This window comes from Rhinopithecus roxellana, chromosome 10 (assembly GCF_007565055.1).
Source record: "Rhinopithecus roxellana isolate Shanxi Qingling chromosome 10, ASM756505v1, whole genome shotgun sequence".
Classification (NCBI taxonomy): Eukaryota; Metazoa; Chordata; class Mammalia; order Primates; family Cercopithecidae; genus Rhinopithecus; species Rhinopithecus roxellana.
Window position 1 is genome coordinate 132,273,464 of NC_044558.1, and position 21,860 is coordinate 132,295,323.

Genomic DNA, 21,860 nt, shown 5'->3' on the forward strand with positions numbered 1-21,860 from the left:
GTAAAAGGAATAAGTGTTATTGTCTTTGCAAGAAATCATTGCTAACAGAAATGGTAAATAAATTCCATATGTACAATACAAAGAGCATAAAAATGACTGTAAACATGACCCTAGAACTTCAGTCAACACTCAATATTTGAAGAGTGGAAAATGAGTATTTGGGAAAAAGACAAGAATTATGCCAGTTATCTGGGAAATACAGGTTGGTAAACTTGGAATCAATCCTAAATATGAATTTTAGAATGAATGATTAAACAACTGATCAAGGATACTTGATAGGAAAGTACTCAGGAGGTGCTACAATGAGTCACCGTTAGAAAGGCCATGCTTTGGCTGGGCACAGTGGCTCATGCCTTTAATTCCAGCACTTTGGGAGTCCTGGGGCAGGAGGATCACTTGAGGCCAGGAGTTTGAGACGAGCCTTGACAACATAGCAAGACCCCATCGATACAAAAACTTTAAAAATTAGCTAGGTGTGGTGTCACATTTCTGTAGTCCTAGACACTCAGGAGGCTGAAGTGGGAGGATTGCTTGAAACCAGCAGGTCAAGGTTGTAGTGAGCTATGATGACACCACTGCACTCCAGCTTGGGTGACAGAGCAGGACCTTGTCTCAAGAAAAAAAAAAAAAGCCATGCTTTTATTTTGCTTTCTGGAATGATTCCAGATCAGGAGTCAGCAAACTTCAGCCTGCTGCCTGTTTTTATTGGTTTTATTGAAACATGTTCATTCATTTATGAATTGTCCATGGCTGCTTTTGTACTATAAAAGCAGAGGTGAATAGCTATATGGCCTACAAAGCCAAAAATATTTACTATAAGACCATTACAAAAAAGTTTGCTGATGCCTTCTCTAGGTGACAAGAAAATGCTACAGGATGGTTATTATTGCACCAGGAATGACCTCAAAACCAAGATCTCCTCACTGGCTCCTTACTTTGACCTTGTGGTTATATCCAGTTTGGTTCAGTTGACTAGGCCTCCCACTGTGCTGGCCCTAAAATAGAAAGACAAATAAGACCATATAGGATGCTAATATCTGCAATGAAGATGTACCTAACAGAGGCAAATCCAACCCCAGCTGAGAAGATGAGGAAGAAGATACTGAGTCAGGTAATGAAGAGCTCACACCAAGACACTATAGTGTCGATGGAGCAGTATGTGTGAGACTGTGCAAGGTGGGGGTTGGATGCTGCTCTCCTTAGTCACATGTCGCTGCCTGCTTACATGGTCACCCTCAGAAGGAGAACTATGATAGGAGTGTGAGAAATCTCTGAACATTTTAGCAATCAGTTTTCCCTTCCTTCTGGCTAATTACTATTAGCTTAAAGATATGCCATAATATCTCCCATCTAAGACACACACTCCATTTAGCATATGTCCCATTCCGGAGAGGCATCCATTCTCTGTCCCACCGTGCAGAATTCCTCCTGACATTTGTACATATTTAGCATCATAGCTACCCATCCTCTCATTCTCTCTCAAATCCCAAACACTGCAACCCCACCACCCTACTAACCCATGCTTATCAAGATCACCAAGGCCTTCCACACTGACAAATCCAATAGTCAATTCTCAAGCCTCATCTCACTGGTCCTATTAGTAGGATTTGCCACAGGCGCTTGTGGTTTTCAGGTTCACTTGGCTTCCAGTCTACTAAACCTCTTGTTTTTCTTTCTACCTTGCAGGCTGCTACTTCTCAGACAGCTTAGCATTTTACAAACTCCCTTTCTTCTAAATGCTGACCTGCCCCAGGGGTTAGTCCTTGCTTTCTTTTAATCTCGATCTACAGTTCTCCCCTTAAAGACTTAATCTAGTCTCTCACTTTCAAAGGCATTTTTATGCTAAGACAAGAATCTATCCCTTAAATTCCAAACTCTCCCCTGAATAATCGACTTGCACATCTAACTATAGTACCTACATGACATGACTGTTTTAACTCTTTATTCTACCCATATCACTCCAACAAACAAAAAAGCCTTCTTTCTCATTCTTTTCCATCTTAGTAACTGATTACTATCCAGTTGCCATCCCCCAAAAGGAAAACAGCATCTCTCCTCTCACACCCACATCCAACCTATCAGCAAATTGTGGGAGCTGCAATAAGTATTTTTGAATGTATGTCTTCATGTGCAACAGGGGATATAACTATAACATAAATTTCTTAAAGAAAGCCTACATCTTTAAGGCTCCCAAATTTAATTTTCCTGCTTTACTCAATTTATTAGTAACAGTTGCTATATTTGTTGTATCAACAATATAATGGTTAACAAGAGACTGAGAGTGAAATTATATTGGCTGTGTGTATGTCTGTATATGTGTATGTTATATAATACATATACATGTTATAAAATATGTAATATATAAAATCTGGTTAAATACACCAAATACAATTGTATCAACAATATAATGGTTGATCAACATTATAATGGTTGTATCAACAATCTAATGGTTGATCAACAAGAGACCAAATTTAATTTTCCTGCTTTACTCAAATTACTAGTAACAGTTCTTATATTTGTGGTATCAATAATATAACGGTTGATCAAGATCAATAAGAGACTGGTTATATAATTTATGCTACCATGTTTTACAGACTCTAAAATATATATTTTTTTACTTTTAACATGTTTGAAATCTGGACTCAGCATTCCACAATTGTTATTGGCTAAGCAGCAGTTACTGGCAAAGCAATCATTGCCAAACATGGTCACAGCTGTTGATACTGATGATACTTCCAATGGCTATGGGCATTGGTGACGCATGTTGAGTGTGCCATGTTAAATGTCTTTAAAAACTTATGATTTAGCACTGAGAAGAAAAGTTACTGCCCAGAAAAGCACAAAAGCATGGCATGTATTTGATATTAGTAAAACAAATATTTATGACCATTAAACAAAAGCAAGTCAATGTTTTCTTACAAAGCAACAAACAAGCCCTCTAATGAAACCCACAATAGGAAGAAGGCTTTAAAAAGATAAAGCTGGCTGGTGGCTCACGCCTATAATCCCAGCACTTTGAGAGGCCAAGGTGGGCAGATCACCTGAGGTCAGGAGTTCGAGACAAGCCTGACCAACATGGTGAAACCGTGTCTCTACAAAAAATACAGAAAGTAGCCAAGCATGGTGGCACGTGCCTGTAGTCCCAGCTACTCGGGAGGCTGAGGCAGGAGAATCGCCTGAACCCAGGAGACAGAGGTTGCAGTGAACCGAAATCACACCACTGCACTCCAGCCTGGGCAACAAAGCAAGACTCCATCTCAAAAAAGGAAAAGAAAAAGAAAAAGAAAGCTGTGTTAGCATTTGTTACAAAGTTACATGCAAAAACAAAAATGCCTATCACGAGCCAAGCATTGCAACTGATGGCAGGAGAAATGGCAGATTCCCTCAGAAAACATACACCTCAAAGAAATAAGAGGCTAGTGTAACTAACTCATGAATCACTCAGGATGATCAGGAAAGTACTGTGTGGCAGTTTGATTCTCCATTACAGTGTATAAAATAATGTTACATCTTGTAATTTATACATTCTATATTAAATTCAGTATGGTACATATGTCCAATGGATACCCCACATCTAGAAAAATTGAAACAAAAAATAGGGTATACCCTATTTTTTGGTACCCTATGTACCAAAATGGAAAGATCTCCAAGACAAATTTTAAGTGCAAAAAACAACAATACAAACAAAATTGTTCATAGTATCACCACTGTTTATATTTTTTAAAAAGGAAGGCACAGATAGAGGCCCCAAAATATTCTTCATCTATGGAAACTTGACATATCAAAACTGGCAGTGTAATCAGTGAGGAAAGCATAGACCACTCAATAAATGGTGATGGGACAACTTGGTCTCCAGGTAGAAAAAAAAAAAGAAATTGAATCCGTTACTTGATACAAAGTTCACTTTCATATGGATTTCATTTAAATGAAAAAAAGCAAAACTTTAAAAGAATGTTATTGGAGTAAGAATTTCTTTAACCTGTACGACCTTGGAGTAACAAAAAATTTCTTTAAAATGCATAACAATTATAAAACAAAAATTTCACTACATTAAATTTAAGTACTTCTGTTCATCAAAAGATATCAGAAACAAAGTGACAAAGCAAGACACAGACACAGAAGCTAGCCACTGACTGGGAAGCTATTTGCAGTACATTTATCCAACATAGAATTTGCCACAGACTAGAAAGTTATTTGTGATACGTATATCAGACAAAGGATTTATATCTAGAATATACAAAGATGCAAAAAATTTAAAAGACAGAAGACTTGCAAAGGTACTTCACAAGGGGACTTCTGTAGCTAGTAAACATATGAAAAGGTACTCAACATAATTTGTTCTCAGGGAAATTAAACGACAAATAACACAAGACTGTACACATCAGAATGAGAAAGTTAGTAAGACAGGATCGGTATTGGCAAAGAAACGAAGCAAATACATACACCACTGGCGGGAGAGTAAACTGGTATAAGCACTTTGGGAGTTTGGCAGTGAGAGAGCCAGGTGGGAAGGGGTCCCCAGAGAAACTCCAACCGGCCTGCACACCTGGAGGATTGCACACTGGGGAGCCAGAGACGTTCACACCATTCAGAGTGGGGAGGAGCCTGGCCCCTCCTCTTCCTGGGTGGTACCTGGGATACAATCTGCAAGGCAAGAAGCACACTAGCAGGACCCTGGCTTTGTGGAGAGTCCCTGTGTCCCTTTTTTTCCAATAGATTCCATTATTCTCACCTTTCAAATTGCCTGCGAGCCTAATTTTTCATGGCCGTGGGACAAGGACCCCATCTTTAGCTAAACTAAGGAGAAAGTCCTACAACAGCAGTATCTACTAAAGCGAAACATACACACACCCTGTGACCCAGCAATTCAGCTCCTAGGTAAATACCAAAGAGAAGCAACTACATATGTCTGCCAAAATGTCCATCTGTAGTAAAACAGAATGCCACACCAGAAGGGAGATGGGGGGACACAAAGAAGGAACTGCTATAACCCCCAACATGGCTGACTCTATTGGAGAGGGAAGGGAGGCAAAGGAGAAAGGTACACAAAGCCTTTCCATTGTACCCATCATGCTCTCATCTTAATGATGTGCTGGGTCCACAGATTTTCACTTTCATTCTTTTCTTTAAATTGTATGTGTATGGGCATTTGTTTTAAAATTTTTGAGTAGTGGCAAAAACAGGACAAAGAATCACTGCCAATTTTGTAAAAAGAGAGATAACATACAAATACATGTAAGGGGGTGTGTGTGTGTCTCTGTGTGCGCGTGTATGTGTGTGTATTTCTGAAAGGGTATAAGAAAAGCTGGCAATAGGAATTGCTTGTAGAACCCTGGATTGAAATGAGAGTGTGCGAGTGAAAAGGAAACTTCCCATCTATTGTATACCTTTGGTTCTGCTCGAATTTTTTACCAGATATTTTCTCTGCCAAAATGAAAATGGATGTCCTAAACTTAGAAGCATTGTAATTGAACTTGAGATTTCACTGGCTGTGTGTATGTATGTATATATGTTATATGATATATACACATGTTATAAAATACATAATACAATATATAAAATCTGGTTAAATACATCAAATATATTTGAGAGCAAGAAAGCTGATAGCTCAGAAAAGAAAAAAGTAGAGATGAAAGTAGACATAGTAGAATGAGATGGGAAAGAACTTAGTCACTCCATCAGGGCTATGTTTCCATGCTAACCACTTCCACTTCTTCACAGCAGTGACCGCCATCAATATGCACTCATTTAGTGAGTTTATATTATGAAAGTCTGACTCCCTGCCAGACACCAAGCTCTGTGAAAGCAAGAAGATAGTTTTTGCTCAGCACAGTATCCCTAGACTTAATACAGGCAATGACATATAAGAGATGTTGCAGGATGGAGGTTAAGAGCATACAGGCTCTTATTTCACCTCTTTGGACCTCAATTCCACATCCCTAAAATAGTGCAGCAGCACCTGCTCACAAGAGTACTATCAGGCCGGGCTTAGTGGTTCATGCCTGCAATCCCAGCACTTTGGGAGGCCGAGTGGGTCACCTGAGGTCAGGAGTTCAAGACCAGCCTGGCCAACATGGTAAAACCCCGTCTCTACCAAAAATACAAAAATTAGCCCAGTGCAGTGGTGCATGCCAGTAGTCCCAGCTACTGGGGAGGCTAAGGTGGGAGAATCGCCTGAATTCAGGAGGTGGAGGTTGCAGTGAGCTGAGATCATGCAACTGCACTCTAGCCTGGGCAACAGAGGGAGACTCTGTCTCAAAAAAAGGAAAAAAAAAAAAAAAAAAAGATTGTTATCAGAGTTAGTGCATGGAAAGCACTGAGCACAGTGCCTGACACGTGGGGTCACTTCAGATGCCAGGGGACAGTGATGAGAACAGAGCAAATGCCATTTTCACCAAGGAGACCAGGCCATTCCTGAAAAGTAGCAGTACCTTACTGGGGTGGAAGTGTAAGATGGACCTGGGCCTTTTGCTGGGATATAATCACTTTCAATAATTCCTTGGGTTGTATGATTTTCCAGCTGTTCACTGGAGTATTGTGTGAGGTAGCAGGAAATTGGGATTCCAGTTAGGGAACCGGGATGCAATGTGAAAGATGCCTCACATCATGAACTATGCAGCAGTCAGAAATGATGGACTTGCTGTCCACATAGTAGACTGGATAGAAATGGAACACACAGTGCTGGGCAGAAAAGGGAAGAAACACGATGAAATCTGTAAGACAAATTCATTTACATAAATTAAAATTACATGTATAAAAAGCGATGAGATTTTTAAAAACACATAAAAGCCAAAATAATATGAATCTGATACATGAGAATGATTTCTAGTGGAGAGAGAGGAAATGAGACTGGTGAATGAAGACAGAAGGGAATAAAACAAAGAGAGGGACTTTATATGCTCCATGATGGAGGTACCAAGAACGAGGAGCATAATTAATAACCTGGTGTACCAAAACTCCAAAGAGTAAAAAACATCCCCTGTAAAAGCTGAAATGAGCAAGAACGGCCTCAAGATGGTACTCACTGGTAAGAGTGGCCAGATAATAATACGCTGACTGTAACAGGCTAAAATTAAGGCATATAGGCTGTATCTCTAAAAACAGACTCGATGTCTCAAGACACTAAAAGGGAGCTGTTAATATAAAATATATTGAGTTATGCAAATAAAACTGAATATTGTTTATAAACAATGGAATATATATATGTATATGTATTTCAAATAGGACTATGAAAAAGAATACATTAAAGGTAAGGACAGTACCCAAATTAATGATTTATAAATTGCTGCTGTGCTAACTAGTCTTTAAATCTTTCAGATTCTTCTGTTCATAGAAACTAATTGTGAAGGAAAAAGATGATTAGATGTAAAAGCACAAATAGAGGCAGTTAATAAAGAAAATATTTTTCATGGGAATTGATATGATTACAGGCTGAATTGTATGTGCAATCTTAAGATTTAAAACAAGGTGATAAAAGGAAAAGAAAGGCATGTCTATGAAATGCACATGTCCTTAAGCTCCCTGTGGAGTGAACCAGAAATGAAGGAGTGAACCATTTGAGACTGACAAATCTGATCTCCAGCCTTTCTTCTGCCTACTCACAAAATGGCAGCAGGGTTTTAAAATGGGACTTCTAATGAACATTTCATAATGAAAGATTTCCCAGGAAGTTGCAAATGGGGGAACTGCTTATGAGAGATGATTAAAATGTTGCTCTACATTATTCAAATTGTATTGTGTGCATCCAGTGCTGGTATTAACTAAATGCAGACAGCTTCTTTCTAGTTGAGCTCAACTCCAGAAACATACTTATGGACAATCTAAGCATAGGAGTATAAAGTTTACTGAATTTGAGGAATTAATCAACCTCTGCATTAGCCAAAGTCAGCTTGTCTTTGAGTATATTTGAAAAAGTCAAATACAGTATATTTGAAAAAGTCAAATAGCTAGCAAATCTGCGGTGGATAGCCTGGGATCTGGTCACAGGTGCTGCGTGGGCTAACTCCTGACAGTTTCCAGGGCTATCTCTAGCATCAGATTCTACCTTTTTCAAAGACACTTATTCTCCTGGTATAGTTTAGTATTGTCTCACTCTACCACCTCCCAAATGGAGAGAGTGGGATGAAATGGGACTGAGATATGCCTAAAAAGTGGAAGGTTAAGAGCGACCATCAAATGGAATTTCAGAGCTTGTGGTTGTGCATATTTCTGCTATTGACTATGGTCAAGGCACCTCTACACTTACCACAATCCCCGAGGAAATAAAGGTCTGGGTCTGTGTGTTTATACCACTGCACTTGCATGGAGTTACTAAACAGAGCGAGGTTAAAATCAGCAAAAGCTGGCTTCTTTGGATGCAGTGCTGTTAGGTATCCAATATTGAACATGACAGTCATGTAATTTTAGTTTCTTCTCTAGTAAAGTGAAAATTTAGAAATCATTCATGTAAATGTTTTTTATTTAAATATTATGATTTGAGATTTTCTCTTAATTCCCAACTGATATGTAATCAGCAGTAGTTTAGAGCCCTCCAGCCTGTAGCTTCTCTTTTAGATTTAACAACCCATAAATAAATACTTTAGGAGATACTGATTTAAATGCTACTATAATCCTTTTTATAAATATGAGAAATCTTTTGGTAATGTGAATGATTTTACTCTCTAAACTTTTTACAAGAAGTTTATATAATATAACAACCAACAAAGTACATGGATTTAAATATTTGTGTACCATACTGATGCTATACATTCAGGTCAGTTATTATCCTGTATTATGTATTTATGTATTATAGGATATACCTTATCCAAAAAGCTTCAGTCCAAAAAGCTTGGACTATCCCTTATCCAAAAAGCTTCTGACCAAAACTGTTTTTGATTTGGGATTTTTTTCAGATTTTGGATTAATCTGCATTACGCTTACCAATTCAGCATCCCTAATCTGAAAAAATGAAATCTGAAATGCTCCAATGAGTATTTTCATTGAGCGTCATGTCAGTGCTCAAAAAGTTTCAGATTTTGGAGTATTCTGAATTTCAGGTTGTTTTTTTCTTCAACTTTCCACACACTGGTAGCCTGGCATTTTTAATTGACAATCCCTACTCATTGGTTATATATGAACAGTTAATTAAACATGTTTCAGTAATACACACTTCTGTTTATTATCATCATAAATCTCTAAGGATTTTAGTAATTGTTTTAATTATTGATCATGAGGAACTGCACAAAAACATTGGTACAACAAGTATGTATCTATGAAGACTATTAAAGACGAAGGGGGCTGAGCATGGTGGCTCATGCCTGTAATCCAGCACTTTGGGAGGCCAAAGTGGGCAGATCCCCTGAGGTCAGGTGTTCGAGACCAGACTGGCTAACACAGTGAAACCCCGTCTATACTAAAAGTACAAAAATTAGCTGGGCATGGTGGCACGCATCTGTAGACCCAGCTACTCAGGAAGCTGAGGCAGGAGAAACACTTGAACCCAGGAAGCAGAGGTTGCAATGAGCCAAGATTGTACCATTGCACTCCAGCCTGAGCAACCCAACGAGTCTCTGTCTCAAAAATAAATAAAATAAAATAAAATAAAATAAAATAAAATAAAATAAAATAAAAATGAAGGATCAGTTAACTATAAAACATGTAAAGAGGCAGAGCTTAGCAAACATAATGAAATATTTTAAGTCCAGTAGCAGAGCCAGTCCCTAATTATATGGCAGCGACTGAATCTTATTTAGTGTGAAAAACAATAATATTAGACTACCGTATCAGGGCCTATGGAAGTGAACTCATCACTGCCATTAGGACGAAATTTAGTTTTCAATTACATAAATATTTCCACTTTGGTGCCATTAAAAGTTCAGCTTTCAATGATTTAAAGCACTGAAATTACTGGCAGACATATATTTCATTCCTTAACAAGGTTTGGGATGGTGATTCCTTTAAAAGTGGTTGTGAAATCTCTGGAGCGTTTGTTGAATGCAGAGTCTCTGATCCTGGCTCTACACATTTAGATTTGAGTCTGGGCTGGGGCCCAATACAATTGTGTCCATTATAGAATCCTCAATGTTCTATATACACAGTGACTACCATACCAGGGAATAGAGACCGGACACAAGTGATCAACTAGGTATTTATAAAACTTAATACAGTAGCCTAACATAGATTTATTCATTCAAAGAAATCAAAATATCTTTTGGACGTAAGACCCAGTTAATCTAACTATGAAAAGGACATGAAAGAAAAACACATAGAAGTCAGCCAAAAGCAAGACAAGACCAAAATAAACAAAAAAAACAAAAACAAAAACAAGAACATAACTGACACAGAGTTGAGCTTGTAATTATTCTATGAAGACAATGACAGGATATACCCATCATAAAAACAAGTAACGTTAAAAACACAAGCAAAAGCTAGTCATCTCTGATGAAAGAATCCCAGCAAACCTGGAGCTACTAGCCCCAGTCTTCCAGCCAGTACTTCACATATCAAATGTAGCCACCATGAAAACCTAATGAATGATCATTACCAACATAAATTGTGTAACATCTGTGGGGGCAGAACTATTTAAATCCATATACATTACTGAATGTTATTTGTATCATGTTTCTTTCTGAATCACAAGTGATGGTTTATTCTGCCTATATCATTAATTAGAAAATGATAGTTGATATAAATATACCACCAAATATTAATAATGTTGACTCCCCAGACGATGTTCCTTATTTCCTTCAACTCTTACCTCACAACTTAGGAAGCTGATTTTTTAAAATTATTGATTTTGAGGTCCAAAGTATGTTCAAGTACATAAGTTCATAGAGTGTATAGTGAAAGAGAATCACTTGGCAGGGCTTTTGTGCTAAGATTCTTGAATGTGGGCAGGCATCAGAATTGCTCACCAGATCTCCTCAGAGTCTCTGGGGATTAGATTCCATATGTGTATTTTAAATAACACCTCAGTGATTCAAATGCAAAAGTTAAGAATTCCCTAATAGTGAGAATGATCACGACTACAAGATGGACCACAAAACCTGATTTAAGATCTTGTCTAACTCTAGATTATAGGATTTTGGCAGTCTAAAGAATTTACTAAATCATAGCGTTAGATACATAGATGTTCCTCAACTTGTGATGGGGTTACAAGTCAATAAACTCTTCCTAAGTTGAAAATATCCTTAAGGTGAAAATGCATTTAATACACCTACCCTACCAAACATCCATCATAGCTTAGCTTATCCTATCTTATATGTGCTCGGAACAGTTATATTAGCCTATGGTAGGGCAGAATCATCTAAAACTGTATTATTTTATAATAAAATATTGATTATATCACATAATTTATTGAATACGTACTAAAAGTATAAAAACAGAATGGTACGTGTACTCAAAGTAAGTTTCTACTGAACTCATATTGTTTTCACACCATCATACAGTCAAAAAATCCTAAGTAGGACCATTGTAAGTTGGAGTGCAGCTGTATTAGAAAACTAGATCAAGAGGAAGAGGAGGGAGATGTAAAAAAAAAAAAAAGAAGAAGAAAGAAAAAAGAAAACTAGATCAATATATTTCATGAACAGTGACACAAAAATTATTAAAATATTAGCAAACTGAATACAGCAAGATAAAAAAACAGATTATTCACAATGACCAAGTAGGATTTAGCTTAGGAAAGTAAGGTTGATTTAACATCCAAAAATAAATTGATATAATTCATTCATCAATAATGTAATAAAGTATAAAACCACATAATCATGTCAAGAGATTCAGAAAAAGCAATTGACAAAAATCCAACATCCATTCATGACAAAAATTCTCAACAAACCAGGAATAGGAGTATCAGATCTGGCCGGGCGCGGTGGCTCAAGCCTGTAATCCCAGCACTTTGGGAGGCCGAGACGGGCGGATCACGAGGTCAGGAGATCGAGACCATCCTGGCTAATACGGTGAAACCCTGTCTCTACTTAAAAAAATACAAAAAACTAGCCGGGCGACGAGGCGGGCGCCTGTAGTCCCAGCTACTCGGGAGCCTGAGGCAGGAGAATGGCGTAAACCCGGGAGGCGGAGCTTGCCGTGAGCTGAGATCCGGCCACTGCACTCCAGCCTGGGTGGCAGAGCAAGACTCGGTCTCAAACAAAAAAAAAAAAAAAAAAAAAGTATCAGATCTTAGACTGAAAAAGTACCTCAGAATAACTGGAAGGTAGTGCTTTAGATCAGTAACAATGTTTCAACCAACTTTAAAAAGTACTTCTTCCTATCATAAAGTTAAAAATAGTATTAAAAGAAAGCCAAACATCACATGTTCTCACTTATAAGTGGGAGCTGAACAATGAGAACACATGGATACATGCAGGAAGTCGCACACACTGGGGCCTGTCGGGAGGGGCATGAGGAGGGAGAGCATCAGAAAGAATAGCTAATGGATGCTGAGCTTAATAGGTGATGGGTTGATCTGTGCAGCAAACCACTATGGCACACGTTTACCTATATAACACACCTGCACAAGTACCCTGGAACTTAAAAGTTGGAAAAAAAAAAGGGGGTTCAATTTTCTTAAAATGTCAAAAAACTTATTAAAGTAGATGACTTTAAAATTGTCCCTATTCTTTAAAACTTGTCAGACTGAAATTCACAAAATTTGTTATCTAGATCCTTAAAAGGCTTTCGAAAGGTACCAAGGATACCAAAGAAAACATTTCGGTATTTATTCCTTGGCCCTATATATCTCTCTACCTTGTGCATTCATACAGCCTCGTAGAAAACCTGGTAACCCTACAACACTTAGTAGAGAACAGAATGGCTAGGCTATAACAAAAGCACCATCTCACTCTCTTACTCCGAATGTCTCCATATGTTCCCACTCTCTTTACCTGCCAGCCACATGCAATCTCCTTCCATCAATTATCCCTCAATATCACCCATTCTCAAGCCACCCCTGCCTAGCAGATACCAGAGACAATAAAGGGTCTTCATACAAATACACTCATCCACTCAAAAGGCCTTGGCCCCTCCAGGCATACCCAATCCATGCCTTTGTTCACAAGGGCACCCAATTAAGAGACTGTGACCCACCAGGAAATCATAAGGTCATGTTATTTAAACCTATCATCCCAGCTCTTCAATTTCCTTCCGTAACTCCCACTGTGAACTTTATTTTCACCATTTTTATATGTGAACTTTATTTTCACCATTTTTCTCCATTCTCACTCCGTGCCAAGTAATTCCAAGACTTTAGGAAAATGAAAAGTAGCAGCTCTCCCTCCCCGAAATTTTAAAACCATTTCTACCTCAGAGAAGTGCTGCCACAATGGGAGGCACTGCACTTGTAAACTTAGAATATCATGACTAGTCTTAATCGGGCAAGGCAAACAGCACTGCATTTATTCATTTATGTGCTGTCTGTGGCTGCTTTAGTACTGAAATGGCAGAGTTTAAGAATTCTTTCTGGTCAGGTGAAGTGGCTCACGCCTCTAATCCCAGCACTTTGGGAGGCCAAGGTGGGAGGATTGCTAGAGGCCAGGAGTTTGAGACCAGCCAGGACAATAGAGTGAGACATCATCTCTATAAAAAATTTAAAGATTAGCTAGGCATGGTGGCACATGCCTGTAGTACTAGTTACTAGGGAAGCTGAGGCAGGAGGATCACTTGAGCCCAGGAGGTCAAGGCTGCAGTCAGCCATGATCACATCAGTGCACCACAGCCTAAGTGACAAAGTGGGAAAAAATTAAAATAAAAATAAAAACAGAGAGACACCTTGTCTCAAAAAAAAAAAAAAAATTCATTTCCTACCTAAGGTCACAGAGATATTTTGTATTTCTTAATAAAAGTCTTAGTATTTTGTCACATTTAAGTATACAATCGAATTATAATTGATTTTGGGGTACAGTAAAAGGTAGGGATCTAATTTCTTATTAGAAATTATATGGCCACAAAGCCAAAAAATGTTTACTGTTTGGCTCTTTACAGAAAATGTTTGCTACCTCCAGTAATAACTTGCCCAGCAAAGTACCAAAATAAGGAGTCAGTTTGCACCTCAGTTCCGATGAATGTAGGACGAATATACAGACTAGCAGATGTTGAATATGGGACCCATTCTTGATCCAATTTCACGAGCTGTTGAATACACTCTAAGAGCTCTTCTTTGTCAAATACCTGAAAGAATGAAAAACATAACAAATGACAGAATTTTCTCATAATGTGACAATAATAAATGATCCTCACTGAAGCATTTAGACTGTCAAAAAAAAAAAAAAGTAATAATAATCCCAACACAAAGAAATAAGAAACGTTTGAAGTGATGGATATCCTAATTATCCTAATTTATTTTTATTTTTCTTTCTTTCTTTCTTTCTTTATTTATTTTAGATGGAGTCTTGCTCTGTTGCCCAGGCTGGAGTGCAGTGGCGTGATCTCGGCTCACTGCAACCTCCGCCTCCTGGGTTCAAGAAATTCTCCTGTCTCAGCCTCCTGAGTAGCTGGGATTACAGGTGCCAGCCACCACGCCAAGCTAATTTTTGTATTTTTAGTAGAGATGGGGTTTCACCATGTTGGTCAGGCTGGTCTCGAACCCCTGACCTCGTGATCCACCCACCTCAGCTTCCCAAAGTGCTGGGATCACAGGCGTGAGCCACTGAACCCGGCCCAATTTTTATTTATTTATTTCATATTTATTCTAATCATTACACATTATATGCATGCACGAAAACATCACATGTACCTCATAAATATGTAAATTTATAGTACCAATAAAAAACTTTTTAAGTAATAATAAAACCAAACCATTTTTTCTGTGATTTTCCCCCAAAAATTGTGATGGGATGATGAGCCATCTACATGTGAAAGATAAGAAATTAGATCCCTACCTCTTACCATATCCCCAAATCAATTCTGATTGGATGATATACTTAAATGTGACAAAATACTAAGACTTTTATTAAAAAGCACAAAATATCTCTGTGATCTTAAGGTAGGAAAGGATTCCTAAGTAGGAGTTGTAAAACACAAATCATAAAGGAAAAAATGGATAAAATGTGACTATTTGAAACTTAAGGACTTCTATTCTTCAAAAGATGTGAAAGCAACAAACAGGGTGAAGTTATTGGTAGCATGATCAACAAAAGATTTTAACTGATATATATATTTGGATATCCCCAAAGTCAGTGAAGAGATAGATAAGCCAATAGGAAAATGGGCAAACGCAAAGAACACTTCATTTCTAAAGAAAAAAAATACATCTACTAGATGGGTGATACTTTATAAAATAATTTAAATAGTCTCTGCTCACTTCCAAGGCAGAGAAACATACTTTCAGAGATGTGATGGGTTACCTAAGGTAGAAATGAGTCAGTCATAAGCATCTGAGTAAAGTTCACAATGTCAGAATCTGTCTATTTAAATATTAACCTGTAACAGCAATAGTAGTATAGTAATGTTATAGAAACTGGGACTGCCATCACATAGGTGAACCCTATAGCACCTGCTTCGGCCCCTGGTATTGCTGTCTAGAGATAGAATTCAGTGAGAAGAGAACTTTATCACGAATAAAAAAACTCTGGATCTAATTTCTTGCCCTGTCCGTTTGCTCTGTGTGACTTCAGACAAGTCATTTAATCTCTCTGGACTGTTTTCTTCTCTGTACAAAGGCACTAATAAACTGTACAACAACCTTCTTAGCAATGCCTTACTGCTGTGATTACACAGATAAGGATTGTGAAACCACATAACACAGTTGGTAGCAAAATTGATGTCTAACAAATATTACTTCCCTTTCCTTCTGGCCCCATTTTAAAGATTTTTTCCCAGTGATCTAGCTGTAATGGGTAGAAGAGCGAAACTATGACCTAAGTCCAAAGAATTTACTTAATTTCCCCTCTGCTATTATATTATGGCCTCCAAAGGAGGTGGGTGAAATGCGGGTTACAAAAATAGGCAGAGGAATGAAGAGCACTTGGATTTAGCTGTCCTCGGGCTTCCTGAATGCGTAGCTTGGGCTAAATTCCCGAAGCTGAGCACGGTGGCTCACGCCTGTTACCCCAGCATTTTGGGAAGCAGAGGCAGGCAGATCACTTGAGGCCAGGAGTTCAACACCAGACTGGCTAACATGGTGAAATCATGTCTCCACTAAGAATAAAAAATAAAAAATTAGCTGAGCATGGCTGCATGCACCTGTAATCCCAGCTACTAAGGAGCCTAAGGCACAAGAATCACTTGAACCCGGGAGGTAGAGGTTGTAGTGAGCCGAGATGGTGCCACTGCACTACAGCTTGGATGACAGAGCAAGACTGTCTCAAAAAAAAAAAAAAAAAAAAATCTAAGCCATCTTACAATGATTTCTGCTCCATAACAAACTGTGACAGCCACGATTCAATGGCCATGAGAAACTGTTTTTGGTATCTTTTTATCTCAAAACATTACTTAAGATAAAATATCGAAATAATTAAGTTACTATATCTTGCTAGCATCTAAAGCAATTAGGCAAAATATCCCCAAATTACCTGTGCTGCACACCATATTTTCCATTTTCAATATTAATTTCATGTGGTCTTCACATGTTATTTTAGTTTGAGATAGATTTTTCTTCCTTATTCTTTCATCTCTCACATGCATATGAATCCCCCACAGACACTGATTAAAAAAATTGTGGAATTGCCAAATGGTATTATGTTCTTGGTTTTTTTATTTGTTTTGTTTTGTTTTGGTTTGGTTTTGACAGAGTCTCGTTTTGTGGCTCAGGCTGGAGGGCAGTGATGTGATTATCTTGGCTCACTGCAGCCTCCACCTCCCAGGTTCAAGCAATTCTCATGCCTCAGCCACCCAAGTAGAACAGACCACAGGCATGTGCCACCAAACCCGGCTAATTTTTGTATTTTTGGCAGACATGGGGTTTCACCATGTTGGCCAGGCTGTCTCGAATTCCTGATTTCAAGTGATCTGCCCACCTCAGTCTCCCAGAGTGCTGGGATTATAGGAGTGAACCACCGTGCCCGGCCATTTTCTTGTATTTTTACCTAACTAAAGTAGATCAGAAATAATGTTAATGTTCATACGGTTCATATGGTTTGTACTGAATATTTAACTATTCAGAAATTAATATTTGGTGGTCAACAACGTGACTCGTTACATTAAAAGGAACACAAAAGAAACTCCTACATTTACATACCGGCAGAGTTGCCCTCACAGCAGATCGATACATTCTATCCATGTTGAGGTTTGGCCGAAACAGTCGAATTTTATTATCTACTCCTCGAAATGCCTTCAATCCTTCAAATAACTGGAGATAAAACAGAAAAAATCTTAGAGGGTAACTACAAGAAAACAATCCCTGCGTTCAAGAGACTGACTTTCCTATGGGCGCTCATATTATTCATCCCATAAAGCTGTTGACCTTGACCTCAACTTGAGATCATTGAATCCAGGAAAGCTAACAGTTGACTGGACTGGTAAAAACAATGGTTGAGGTGGTGGAAAGTTGTTTTATTATCAGAATTTGGTAGGAATTCTGAGTTCTCTTCTGCTTAGCAGGAGCCACACTGCTGAGTAACACATTTAGGCGTTATTTAAGAGAGCAAGAAGAAAACATCTAAAATCACGCAGCACAGGTTAATTCCCTAGGCAATGGACATTGAAACCAAAGGCCTTGTGGCACCGTGGCCCCCAAAGAGTACCCCCATATCCTTTCATTTAATCTTGTTCATTTGAATGCTGGACAGTAGATAATCCAGATGTGACCAGAGCTGGTTCAGTCCCTAAATCACAGAAATCAGGCAGCTCAAGACCACACTATGTTGGGCCATGTCACCTCCCTCAAACAAAGTGCTGTACTGAACAAACCACTGAGCAGGGATTTGAAAAGACTTCAGTAGATACATACTGATAAATACAGAGAAAAGAGAAAAATCAATAATTTTAGTGGGAGAATTTAACACAGGTTCTCTAAGTAATTTATAGAACAAACAGGCTAAACCTTAGTAAAGATATGGAAGATATGAACGATAGGAACAACAAACTTCCCTAACTGACATAGAGAGAATTCTTACAGAGACCAGCTGTAGAATTCACACATTTTTCAACCACAAGATAAGCCAGAAATCAATACCAAAAACATGACTGGACACCATCCATATTTTGGAAAATAAATCCACGACTAAATAAACCATAGGTCACAGAACAAAAATGGAAATTAGAAAGTAAGTTAAACTGAACGATAATGAAAAGTAAGGCCTTTAAAGATGTATACCCTAAAAACTTACATGAGAAAAAAAGAAATACAAATCATGTATAATTAAAAAGCACAAAATTAGATGTTGTATTTAACTGCAAATATATTATTAGTTTTTTAAATATAACAGGACTAAAGCCTCAGTTAAAAGATAAGTTTGTCAGATTGGACTCAGCTGACAATATCTGAATTAAAAAGACAGAAAAAGATATATCATGCAAACTTGTTTATTATTTATTTATTTATTTATTGAGACAGAGTTTTTCTCTGTCACCCAGGGTGAATGAAGTTCAGTGGCAAGATCTTGGCTCACCGCAACCTCTACCCCCTGGGTTCAAACAATCCTCCCACTTCAGCCTCCAGAGTAGCTGGGACTACAGGCGTGCACCACCATGCCCAAGTTAATTTTTTGTATTTTTTGTAGAGACAAGGTTTTGACATGTTGCCCAGGCTGGTCTCAGCTCCTGGGCTCAAGTGATATGCCTGCCTCGGCCTCCCAAAGTGCTGGGATTACAGGCATGAGCCACTGCACCTGGCCTGCAAACACTTTCTGAAATAAAACTGGCAAGGTTCCATTATTATTTATAAAATAAAAGACTTTAAGCCAAGAAGCACTACTGAAGATAAAAAAGGCAACTTCAAGGCTGCGTGCGATGGCTCACACCTGTAATCCCAACACTTCGGGAGGCCAAGGCTGTTGGATCACTTGAGGTCAGGAGTTTGAGACCAGCCTGGCCAACATGGTGAAACCCATCTCTACCAAAAATATAAAAATTAGCCAGGCATGGTAGCGTGTGCCTGTAGTCCCAGCTACTTGGGAGGCTGAGCCAGGAGAATTGCTTGAACCCGGGAGGCGGGGATTGCAGTGAGCCGAGATCACGCCACTGCATTCCAGCGTGGCAACAGAGTGGCAACTTCCTAAGGTTCAATTTAAATTTCATAATTTTAAAACTATACATACTTATAGTATTATCAAAAAGATAAAAGACAAGTATTAGTGAGGATGTGGGAACCCTTGTACATTGAGGGTAGTGGTGTAAATTAATACAGTCATTATGGAAAACTTATTGAGATTCTTTCAAAAACTAAAAATAGGGCTGGGTGAAATGGCTCATTCCTGTAATTCCAGAACTTTGGGAGGATGAGTTGGGAGGATGGCTTGAGGTCAGGAATTGGAAGCTGCAGTGAGCTATGATTGCACTACTGCACTCCAACCTAGGTGCAAAAAATTAATTAAACTAAATTAAATTAAAATTAAAATAGAACTACCATATGCTTCAGCAAGCCAACTTCTGGGTATATATCCAAAAGCAGAGGTCCCCAACTTTTTGGCACCAGGGAGTAGTTTTGTGGAAGATAATTTTTACACAGGGATGAGCGTGGGGAGGTTTGCCAAGTGAAATTATTCTACCCCAGATCATCAGGGATTAGATTATCATAAAAGGTGCACAACCTAGATCCCTGCAATGCACAGTTCGCCATAGGGTTCATGCTCCTATGGGAACCTAACGCTGCCACTGATCTGAGATGAGATGGAGCTCACGTGGTAATGGTCACTTGCAGCTCCTCACCTCCTACTGTGCGGTCCAGTTCCTAACAGGCCACACACCACTGCTGGTCCATAGCCCAGGGTTTGGGGACCGCATCCAAAGGAACTGAAATCAGTATGAGGTATCTGTACTCTCATGTTTATTGTAGCATTATTCACAATAGCCAAGATATAGAAGCAACCTGTCCACCAACAGATGAATGGATAAAGAAAATGTGGTATGTATACACAATGGAATGTTATTTAGCTATAAAATAGAAAATTCTGTCATTTACAGTGACATGAGGAACCTGTTGGACATTATGCTAAGTGAAACAAGTCAAGTGCAGAAAGACAAATACTGCACGACCTCACTTATATGTGGACTGAGAAAGCCAAAATGATGGAAGCAGAGAAGTAGAGAGTAGAATGGCGGTTACCAGAGGAGTCTAGGGGTTGGGGAATTGGGAGATGTTGGTCAAAGGGAACAAAATTTCAATTAGACAGGAGGAAAAAGTTTTCAAGACTTATTGGACAGCATGGTGACTATAGTTAATAAAATGTATCATATATTTAAAAACTGCTAAGAGATTAAATTTCAAATGTTCTCATCGCAAGAAATGATAAATATGTGCAGTGATGAGTATGTTAATTAGCTTGATTTAGTCACTCTACAATGTAAACATATATCAAAACACTATATTGTACTCCATAAATAAATACAATTATTTGTCAACTAAAAATTTAATAAAAATTGTATGCACTTAATGACATGGCTTCAAAATACAAGTAAAGATTATGATAATCTCATTCAGTAATATAGATGCAAGATATACAAAAGGCTAATACAACATGATCAAGTTGAATTTATCCCAGAAATGGAGATTGGTTTAACATTTTAAAAACTCAATTAATGTGATTAATTATATTAACAGTTTATGGGGGAAAAAAAACTATATGATCATCTCATTAGATGTAGCAAATGCATCTGATAAAATTAAACTAGCTTTTATGATTATTTTAAGTTTCCTATATAACAACTAAAAAACAAAGATAACTTCCCTAAGTGACAAAGAATAGCTATAATAAGCTCGCAATAAACGTTATACTTAATGGTAAAATGTAAAGGCTTTCCTTATCAAATTGGGAACATCACAAATTGCCTACTGCAACCACTTTAAGTATGTACAACCAGTATAAAGCAAGAATAATGAAATTTAAAATATCAGCTTGGAGATGAAAAAATGTAACTGTCATAGATCATAAAACATAGATGATACAATTACAGAGATAGAGAGCCCAGAAAATCTGACAGATAATCTTTTGAAATCAACTGTTTAGGCAAGCTGGCCAGATGCAAAATTATATTCCTATGTAATAGCAGCAGTTAGAAAATAAAAACACTATTTACAGTAGAATTAAAAGATAGAATACTTAAGTGGAGAAAAATCTAACAAAAGAAGTGAAAGATCCATAAGGAAAATATAAAACTTTACCAAGTTATTAAAGTAGGAAGCCATTTCAAGCTCATGGATAAAAAGCCTCAATATTATAAAGATGTTGATTTTCCCTAAATTGATTTATGTATTCAATGTAATCCAAATGAAAAAAAAATAATAACATTAGGGCATTTTATTTTCTTTTAACAAACTGCACGACAAAAGTTTATCAACTTGATAAACCAAATCTAAAAATTACACGGAAAGAAAATGACCAAGAATATCCAAGGCGCTCTTGGAGAACAAAGTGGAAGGAACTTTCCTAGCAGGCAAGGCTCATTATAATGACTGAGAGACCAAGACTGTGGCATTTATGCAGACAAGTAAAACAACTGAACACAAACAGAGATCCAGAAGCAAACTCATGTGTACATGACAAAGGTATCATCGTGACATATCAGAGGGGAAAGAACTGTCTTTTTAAATGGTCCTGGGAAAACTGGATATACATAGGTGGAAAAAAATTGGGCTCCTAACTTCATACAAAAATCAACTTCTAGGATTACAGACCTAACTCTGAATGATAACATCAATACTATAGGATGTCTTTATAATATAAGGTCAGGAAAAGAGTCTTTAAAGACACAACAAATTCCAAACATAAGGCAGATTAACAAAACTGCCT

At 37.9% G+C, this 21,860-nt stretch overlaps 1 protein-coding gene across 3 annotated transcripts in view; it reads right to left on the minus strand.

Moving 5' to 3' along the window:
* The window catches only part of BCAT1 (branched chain amino acid transaminase 1), a 137,469-nt gene that overhangs the window by 52,634 nt on the left and 62,975 nt on the right, over positions 1 to 21,860 (minus strand). For all 3 annotated transcript variants that reach the window (XR_004059618.1, XM_010375452.2, XM_030939161.1), the window contains exons 4-5: positions 17,150 to 17,260; positions 14,023 to 14,142 (exon numbers count right to left, since the gene is read on the minus strand). Coding sequence is in view for 2 of the 3 variants with exons in the window: in XM_010375452.2 (XP_010373754.1) it covers positions 14,023 to 14,142; positions 17,150 to 17,260 (231 nt within the window). In the remaining variant the exon portion in view is untranslated. The remainder of the gene's footprint in view (positions 1 to 14,022; positions 14,143 to 17,149; positions 17,261 to 21,860) is intronic.